The sequence below is a fragment of the Oncorhynchus tshawytscha genome, linkage group LG14 (assembly GCF_018296145.1).
Source record: "Oncorhynchus tshawytscha isolate Ot180627B linkage group LG14, Otsh_v2.0, whole genome shotgun sequence".
Lineage (NCBI taxonomy): Eukaryota > Metazoa > Chordata > Actinopteri > Salmoniformes > Salmonidae > Oncorhynchus > Oncorhynchus tshawytscha.
This window is the reverse complement of record NC_056442.1, coordinates 22,734,832-22,744,574: the sequence shown is the minus strand read 5'-3', so window position 1 is coordinate 22,744,574 and position 9,743 is coordinate 22,734,832. Positions and strand designations below refer to the sequence as shown.

Sequence of the window (9,743 nt, the reverse complement as noted above, 5' to 3'; positions counted from 1 at the left end):
AAGTGTATTTCTCTCAAATTTTGTGAACAAATGACCCTGGATTTATAAGCTTGGAAAATGCTTTTGCGGCACAGTCGATAGTGCGCCGGACATCGGGCTCGAAGGTTGAGGGTTCGAGACCTGCTCCCTGTTGTTTCATTACAATATATTTAACTAGGCAAGTCAGTTAAGAACAAATTCTTATTTACAATGACGGCCTACCAAGAGGCAAAACGGCCTCCTGCGGGTACGGAGGCAGGAATTAAAAATAAAAATGTAGGTTTTAACACACATCATCACGACAAGAGAGACACCACAACACTAGATAAAAAGAGACCTAAGGCAACAACAGCATGGCAGGAACATGACAACACAGCATGATAGCAACACATCATGACAACAACACGGTAGCAGCACAACATGATACAACACAAACATAATACGAACATTGTTGGGCACAGACAACAGCAAAAAGGTAGAGACAATAATACATCACACGAAGCAGCAACGGCCATACATGTTAGTGAGCATGTCTCATTTGCCAAAATAATCCATCAACCTGACAGGTGTGGCATAACAAGAGGCTGATTAAACAGCATGGTCATTACACAGGTGCACCTTGTGATGGGGACAATAAAAGGACACTAAAATGTGAAGTTTGGGTAACTGTACTTTACTATTTATATTTTTGACTACTTTTACTTCACTACATTACTAAAGAAAATACTGTACTTTTTACTCCATACATTTTCCCTGACAACCAAAAGTACTCTTTTGAATGCTTAGCAGGACAGGAAAATGGTAAAACACATGGTACTGCCTCTGCCCTGGTGGACTCACAAAACACAAATGCATATTTTGTAAATAATGTCTGTACATTTTAAAAACAAGAAAATGGTGCGCTCTGCTTTGCTTAATATAAGGAATTTCAAATGATTTATACTTTTACTTTTGATACTTAAGTATATTTAAAACCAAATACTTTTAGACTTTTAGTCAAGTAATATTTTACTGTCTGACTTTCATTTTCACTCTATTAAGGTATCTATACTTTTACTCAAGTATGGCTATTGGGAACTTTTTCCACCACTGGGTATCTCTGACCAACATATGCATATCTGTATTCTCATTCATGTGGAATCCATAGATTTGGGCCTAATTAATTGATTTAAACTGTCTTATTTCCTTATATGAGCTGTAACTTAAGTAAAATCTTTGAAATTGTTGCATGTTGCGTTTATTTTTGTTCAGTATACATTTTCCGTCACACAAGACCACGTGCTAACACAGCCCAATCACTGGCCGGCAGGCTATGAGGAAGCTTGCACCCTCATACCATAGACATTAAAAAAAATGTTCACCCAAAACCACTCATTCCTTTAATTTACAGTGTTAAATAACACATATGTGAGAGAAAAAGAAAAGCTTTTTTTCATTTTGGCATTGTAATAAGGTTGGTAGCAACATCAAGTCGACGACAAAGTTCTCAATGCAATGCTTGTCTATGGGCTGGCTACACACAATAATACCAAAGACAATATCACCATGTAAAGTATCTATTTAGCTGTAAAATCGCTTAAACAAACTACACTATCAATTTAGGAGTCTAGTCTCACCATGTTCAAACTGCAGATCGATGAGCCTCACAGAGTGGAGTCTGACATTCGCAAGGGCAGATATACTTTTGAGGAGATGGGAAACCGTTGTCCATACTAAGGCAATGGGCCACGAGGTGCATGCTGGGCTATTATTTTGGGACAAGAAGCGCTCTCCTTCAAGGGGTGAATGGGAGTCAATTGGGTGCTAAACTCAAAAAGTCAACATTAGCAAGAATTTCGTCAACAAGATGTACAAAATTACAAATATTTTCCATGATATGAGCTATTTAACTTGCTATATGTGATACTGTATAGCTTTGGAATCGTGACATTAAGTACTGTCGAGGAAAATAGCCGTTTCTCGACTCATACCCAGACACAGAGAAGAGATTGTGAGACGATTATTTTAGCAACCGTGACGCTGCATAACAACGTGAACGAGATTGGTAGACAGTCTGCTGGGTGGGGCGTTAAACGTTCCTCAATTCATTACCCAATGAGATTCCATCTCCTTTCTCTGGGCCCATTCACCAATATGGAACGCTTGAAATTCAAATTCTTTCGGCTATATGAGCTACCAGGAGTTTTCCATATGAATACTTAGATGTCGTCAGCGCTATCGCTATCGATTGGTTTCAATGTCTGCAATCAAAGCATAATGTAATAATTATTACGTTCAGTATATTTATTGGCCATTTATTACATGATAAATACAAAGGTTATTACATTAGCAGCGATTACATTATTGGCAGTTAGTTAATACATTATCAGTTGCTACAAACTTATTACACTTTTCACATGCACTTTAACAATTCAACAGCACATGATCCAGCTACACTTGCATTGTTCTGACACTTATGTCCACTAGGGGTCAACACGGTACATTGAGTATTTTTCTCTGGCTGCTTGCGCGTGTTCTGCAGCAGGATCTCCACCCAAGAGGTGTGATTCTACTGTCGCACAGTTTAAACAAGTGAAACTGTTTGAAAAGATTGACACAAACCCATTTAATTTCAGAATTTATGCTACGTCAATGGGCATAAATTAGACAGTGCACTTACATGTCTTTTATTGTAAAATGTAATTAAGCCAAAATACATTATATAAACAAGAATATAAAACAAACTGCAATTGTGGAACATAAAGATTACATATTTAGCTGAACATTTAAATATGAACTTTCTATAAATAACTCATCCTTTGAACCATTTCTGACACTGGTTAGACATTTTCTATAAAAATGCAGCACAATAAACGTTAATTAAATCCTTATTGATGAAACTGCCAAGTTCGTTTGGGATAATACAACAACCAAGTTACTGCAAAAAAAACACACCATTTTCCCCCTTAGACATCATTGCACACACACAACAGAACCAAATTGAGGAATTCCTCGATATTACCTCCAGCTGTTATAACCGGATATTGAACTACTGGTAAGCACCATGACATTTCACAGCCAGTAACTCGAGTTAAGGTAATATTTGTATTTGCTAATGGCTGAAGCTAACTGTAAGTTAGTGGCACAGCTCAATATGTAGCCTAATTATGCATACTGGTTAGGCAAAGTAGACTACTACTAAAGAACATACTGACAAATACAATGCAGTATTATTGTATTATAGGGTGGCAGGGTAGCCTAGTGGTTAGGGCTGGTTGGACTAGTAACCAGAAGTGTTGCAAGTTCAAATCCCCGAGCTGACAAGGTACAAATCTGTCGTTCTGCCCCTGAACAGGCAGTTATCCTACTGTTCCTAGGCCGTCATTGAAAATGAGAATTTGTTCTTAACTGACTTGCCTAGTTAAATAAAGGTAGATGTACTTTTGTGATATTGAAGGATGTGAGAATGTGTTCGACATTAACCCACAACTTACCAATGAAATGGATTTCTTCACAGAAGACATTTCCCCTCAGGTTAGAGTTTTTTTTCACATTTAAAAACTGTCCTCTATCTTCCCTTCAATAGATGCCTGAGGCATGTAATGGTATTCCAAAATTCCAACTGTTTGAGTCAATCCTACCCACTAATTAATTAATTGGACATCAATCTGAACTGCTTTGCTATTAGCAATATCTTACAATATAATATCTCTTAATATAGCTAGGCATAATGGATATTACATGTAACATTTAAAACACCACTAATTGAAAAAGTAGGCTAGTCTCTCATTCAGCCTTTCCTTCTTTTGTATAAAAACAGCACATTTCAGTCATTAAACCATGTGATCAACTGGACAGAGTAAACACTACATTTCGTCTTGTTCTCTTAATAATGTAATAATTTCCTCAAAGTTCTGGTGATCAAGACTCTACCAGTATTTCCATGATGTGCTCCAGCTCATTCAGGTCCCTGAAGCTCTGGTTGAGGGAGAAGGGAGAGGGCGAAGTGGATGGAACGGAGGACAGAGAGGGTAAATACTTAAGCAGCTCATCACTGGCTGCAGCAGAGAGTGCTCGGACCCCCATCTCCCTGTCAAACACAGACGTGTCAATGTCATGGAAAAGTTCATCCAGTTTCACATCATGCAGGTAGCTGGAATGCATGACCTCCTCCACACTACCAAAAGCCACCCCCTCTGAGGTTCTAGAACCCCCAGGACGCCACTCAGAACTCCAGTGCCATGTGGGGGCCTGTCTGGACCCCAGGTCTCCAGGTAGGTTCTCAATGGACATGAAAGGTGTCCTCTGAGGTGCCTGAGGCCCTGGCCCTCCATCAACGGCCAAGTCTAGTTCTTTCAGGATGGAGGAGACTGCAGCTGACAGGGAGAAGTCACTCTCTGAGGACATCCAGACCTCCTCCATGTCCTCGACACTATTTACAACACCCAGACCCGACTCCCGTTGGGTGCAGGGGTTAGATGGGACCATGGGTGGCACAGGTCCTGTCAGGTTAACTAGCCCAGATGGAGGCTTGTTTTCTATGTGTATCTGCCGCAGGGTGTTGGCTATCAACACCGAGCGGCGCAAACTAGGCTCCACCAGTGCCTTCCCGCGGTGGTACTTGTCGAGGGAGATGCCCAGCACTGACTGCCGCTGGCTCTCCCAAGTGGCGCTACGCATGCACCCCACGACATCATCATGGAGTTTGCGCTTCTGTCCCTTGGATATCATCATCCTCCTCGACCAAACGCTGTTACTGTTAGCTAGAGGGAGAACACAAAACTTGGTAAGAATCTTTAAAGGTCACATCACGTTATATGGTGAATTGACTGCAGTTGTGGGATAATAATTAGCTCGTAATATAGCTATGTCCCGGTGATAATTGGCTAGTAAATAAATGCCTAGACAGCTAACGTTAGTAAAGTAGCTAACGTTGGTTAGCTAGGTAGCTAGCAATAGCTTTCTCTCCACTTCCTAACGTTACTTTGTCGAAATTTGACAAAACAACAAACCTGTCGTGCGCAACTGTTCTTCTGGCTCCAGGTATCTTTTCAATATACAAATGTAAAGAATGCTGTTAGCTCCAAATATATTTGTTTGCCTAGCTCGCCAACTCCGTACAAAATCCACCGGCAAACTAAAACGTAAACTTGTTCCCGCCCGAGATTTAAGTTTCACCAGAGAGGAAAAGGCGAAGCGAGAGGTTTGACTCTCGCCAAAATCAAGTCAAGGAGAGAAGTGAACAATTCCTCATTAGTTTTTAATTTTCTCGAAATCTAAAAGCACACCCTAGATTCGAGCCAATATCGTAAGTAGTTGAACATATTATTACTCAAACCTCGTGACAAACTGAAACGTTTTCATTTTCGTCAAAATAACTTTTGCCTGTGATTTGTCGCGAGACGACCGTTAGACCCGATAACGTGTTTCTACGCATGAGTTTAGCTAGCCACTGTCGTGCCTTCATCTACAATGGTGCGTTCGTAAATTGCCTCCAGTGTTTGCAGAGTGTACTCAGGTCGTAAATCTGAGTAGATAGCCAGAATTAATTTACGAACGCACCCCAAGTGTGATCAGCGATTTCTATTGGAGGAGCGGTTTTAGCTTATCTTCATACTGTAGTATTTTCCCTGGGTGCTGGAAATAGTGACAAGCCCCGAGTTACATGAGTGCATTACATCACTAGGGTAGCCTACATAAGAATAAAAAAATACATATTTAAGGCAAATTACTAATGCACGTGAATCGGATAACATTTCTCAAATAATACTAAATTAAAATATAAGTAAATATAAGTTTAAAAAAAACATGAGTTTATGATAAGCAAGCAACTTTCTTTGGGTTTACAGTAGGCTGGCCTATTTTGACCAAGCCAGCTATGGACTGTCACGAGCTACATTGCTCAACAAGTTACTGAATGCTTTGCATGCCCATGATACTGTGATATTAGGCTTCGCAAGTCATTGCATGCCTACCTGTTTGTCTCTATATTCAAGCAGAAAGCTTCTAAAATGTTTGTCTCAATCGCCAAATTAGAAATTCAAACTTGTCAGAATTGCAGTAGATAATGGAAATGTCGTCTATGGTGTTGACAGTGGTGGGATAGTCCCAGCAGTCTCTAAGCTTTTGTTTGAAGTGTTCACAAAGGGCTTTGTGTATGTGACACTTCTAGACATCGGAAATAGTGACTCTGTATGTGAGTGTACTACTGCCTCTGCCAAGAAGACTTTTGAGACCTTCATGGCACATGTCAGGTGCTAGTTCACCAAAAACCACAGTTATTGGTTCAAGCTCCATTTCAGCTGTTCACCCTCAATAGCAACATAGTGCCAGCAAATACCTCTGATAAACATTGTTGACATGTTTTTCTAGAGAGAGTGACACAAAGACTGGCAACCCTTTATTTCAAAAGCAAGCTATAAAATGATGACATATTATATGATTCTTAGGAATATATACATTTGTAGTCTACATTTGTTGGCACAGCACACAATCAGGCTACAAGTAGGCATAGGCTATCAATAACACATAGGCCTAATTGCTGACTCACTTGGTACTCATACTGTACATTCAACATTAAATTGCTGTTAGGAAAAAAAATATATTTGAACGATATAGTCTGCACAAAGTCTGAGGCCCACAACAACTACAAAGATGATTAACATATTACGTTTTTCCTACATTATAATATCCATTGTCAAGATAATGAAAATAATTATACAACATTAGCAAAAGCCAAAGCTGCCATTTCTTTCAAACAAGAAAGATTGGCCTGTAGAAATAAGATCTAAGTTGCGGTGTCTGATAGGCCAGCTGTGGTAACTGCTTCATGGAAACAGGGAAGGAGGAGGGCTTTTGTCTTGTTAGGGTTAACTGTACTCCCCGCAAACCCCAACGGTCTTCCTGTCCCAGTCAGAGATGGACAAGCACTTGACGAAGAAGTGTCCCAGGTCATATTTGGAAATGACCCGCCCTTTCAGCATGTTCTCTGTCACTGTGTACTTCTCAGTCAAAGGGAAGTTATCTGTTGGGAATAGCAGTGCATTTATATTTAGCAGTTTAATATAAGGCACCTAATATTATTAGATATTCAGAAAATGTTTATCTCAATATGTTTAGAATGTTTAATATCAGCTGAATAAAAATCATTAGCTGGAGCACCCCCAGAGAACATTATTTAATATACAGGTGCTGACCAATGGTGAATAAACTGTAAACTATTTTTTTTTGAACCAATGTGGAATAGACGTTGAATTTACATCTTTGCCCAGTGGGTTAGAGTGTGAGGAAGGATGATAGGCCTATCATGTCACTACTGGAATCACTTACAGTATGCGTCTATGGTAGTACAATATTACATTTCTCATGATTCAGCAAATGAGGAAGGGCGATGACTAACCGTCGATGTGAGGGGGCATGACAGCCACAAAATCCAGCCCTGACTCCTTCAGCACCATGTACATCCTATCATGGTCCTCCGTTACCGGCAGGAGCCTGGGTGGCACTTTAGACCGGTCCCATAGGAGGAAGGCTGTGAAGCAGAGAGGGGGACAATATAAGGATATGGTTTCTTTATGGTGGTTTATTGGAAGTTGGAAAGATTCTGTAACCCTGACTGTCCAAGATTCCTCTGTACCCGACATGCAGCCAACTACTTTGCGGATCCCCCCAGCCTTCATGGCGTCTAGGATGTTTCTGGTTCCTTCTGACATCATTGTTGTGGGACCTGTGGATTACAACTTAAACATGAACATACCGACCAATATCCTGGCCTAAGCAACCCCTAGTGCAGTTAGTTACTGCAACTCACCCTGAATATTATTACAAAACATATTTTTACCTCAGAGCAGAAAACATGTTTTAATAAGACTCCTGAACACTTCCATTTTGTTTTTCACTTGCTTTCAGCTTGTATAAAGGGAAAGGGGTCTACCTAGTCAGTTGTACAACTGAATGCTTTCAACTGAAATGTGTCTTCTGCGTTTAACCCAACCCCTATTTATAACTGGGTTTTATTCACACAACTGCACATATGTTTTCACTAACTTAACATTCCTATAACTTACTAATGAAAGATTGCCTAAACTTACTGAGGTCAGTCCTGGTGCCTAGAACGATGATAACAGCATCCTGACCCTGTATAGTCTTTTTCACATCTTCCTTATTGAGGACATCTCCTACCACCACCCTGCAGGCTTTGTGTTCTGCAGGCAGCCTGGCAGGGTCCCTCACCAGCACTGTCACATTGTAACCTGTGGACAATGATGAACAAAGAAGCATTGTGAATTTATTGAGTCATCTTATCATCTATCAATGATCCATAGGTATTTCAGTCTGATTGGAATATGAAGATGAGTGGAATATGTAATTGGTTCATTTTTGACGAATCGATCTCAATTCTAGAGCACGGCCATGGATCGAATTGATGAGGCCAGTCCAGTGTTATGGATAAGCACGATAAGCAAGACAGTGGACTTTATCACGGATCTGCCACGCACTCCAATGCACTCATAGCAATCACGAGTCAGCAGAACACTATAACGACTTGCATGACTCGACACTTTTGTCTCGTGATCTCAGAGCAAGGAAACGAAAACGCTTGGGAATCAAACAAGTCAAATTATATCTGCATATTTTAGCACGTTAGCCACATGTGATTGAGTGTGCATTTTATAAATAGCATTGACAACTGGGTTACATTTTTAGGCTATTAATTTGAAACTATGTAATTAATAGCATAGATCAGATTGGAATATAATATAAAATAACAGCACAATATATAATACCTGTTTTTTTCCCAGAGGAAGGCTGTGGCAAATAGCCCAGATGACCATTGATACTTCCAATTACACTAGCATAGCATATGTTAATGACACATGTCTACTGTCCTATAACATTGCATAGATAACGTTCAGCATAGTTTAGAAACATGGCAAAACACTCCGATCACCTTTGGGCCAGTCTACACAGCAAATGCTATATGGGGGATTGTGTAAATAACATATCATTAACCTATCATCTCCTACAACCATTTGTAAATCATGTCATTTCGAAACGTTGCCTACCCGCTGCAACAGCCAGTGGTAAGGTCACCAGTCCGGTCATTCCCGTGGCCCCAAATATTGCAACATTCTTGATCGATTCTGACATAATAACAGATTGAGAAAATATCACTGGTCACAGAAGAATGTTACAATTTCTTGCTTCTTTGATCGTGTGCAACAATATCCGAAAACACACATGCAGAATGAACCTCTTGGACACTTTGGGAAACGCCCCTTTTAGATAATCAAAAAAGGCTCACTTCCGCAATAGATCCTCCCAGCCCCATCAATTAAAGGAAAACGCACACAGTCACAACAGGGCTACATTGTGCAGAAGTCCTGTTTTTTGTGTGAATTTCAAAACTTTATTGTCAGTTGATCTATCCAGATCAATCATAGCGCACGGTTGATTTTCATGGCAAGATATATTCCTTTTATAGAATTTTAAGTCACGTATTCTGTTTTTGTTCTCTGTCTGGAGATCCAAAGTTCTGAAAGGTTGATATTTCCCAAAATATGTCAAGAGTGTCATGGCCTGATCTGTTTTCACCTGTCCCTGTGATTGTCTCCACCCCCTACAGGTGTCGCTCCCCCCCAGTTTATTTGTCCCTGTGTTTCCTGTCTCTCTGTGCCAGTTTGTCTTGTATGTTTTCAAGACAATCAGCGGGTTTTCCGTTCGCCTGCTTTTTGCATTTCTCTTTTTTCCAGGCCTCTTGGTTTTGACCCTTGCCTGTTTCTGGA

General features: G+C 40.2%; 2 protein-coding genes across 2 annotated transcripts; both read right to left on the bottom strand.

The window, feature by feature from the left end:
• Positions 1-2,257: 2,257 nt before the first annotated feature.
• sertad3 (SERTA domain containing 3) lies at positions 2,258-5,375 on the bottom strand. The gene is made up of 2 exons (XM_024445771.2): positions 4,971-5,375; positions 2,258-4,721 (listed from the first exon to the last, which is right to left on the bottom strand). Exon 2 carries the CDS (start codon positions 4,690-4,692, stop codon positions 3,880-3,882), a length of 813 nt encoding a protein of 270 aa, XP_024301539.1. The 5' UTR covers positions 4,693-4,721; positions 4,971-5,375; the 3' UTR covers positions 2,258-3,879.
• A 970-nt stretch (positions 5,376-6,345) lies between these two features.
• On the bottom strand, positions 6,346-9,239 carry LOC112266772 (flavin reductase (NADPH)). Its single transcript, XM_024444557.2, has 5 exons — positions 9,024-9,239; positions 8,049-8,210; positions 7,595-7,684; positions 7,358-7,489; positions 6,346-6,982 (listed from the first exon to the last, which is right to left on the bottom strand). The coding sequence occupies exons 1-5, from the start codon at positions 9,106-9,108 to the stop codon at positions 6,828-6,830; spliced, it is 624 nt and encodes a 207-aa protein (XP_024300325.1). The 5' UTR covers positions 9,109-9,239; the 3' UTR covers positions 6,346-6,827.
• Between the last annotated feature and the right edge of the window lie 504 nt (positions 9,240-9,743).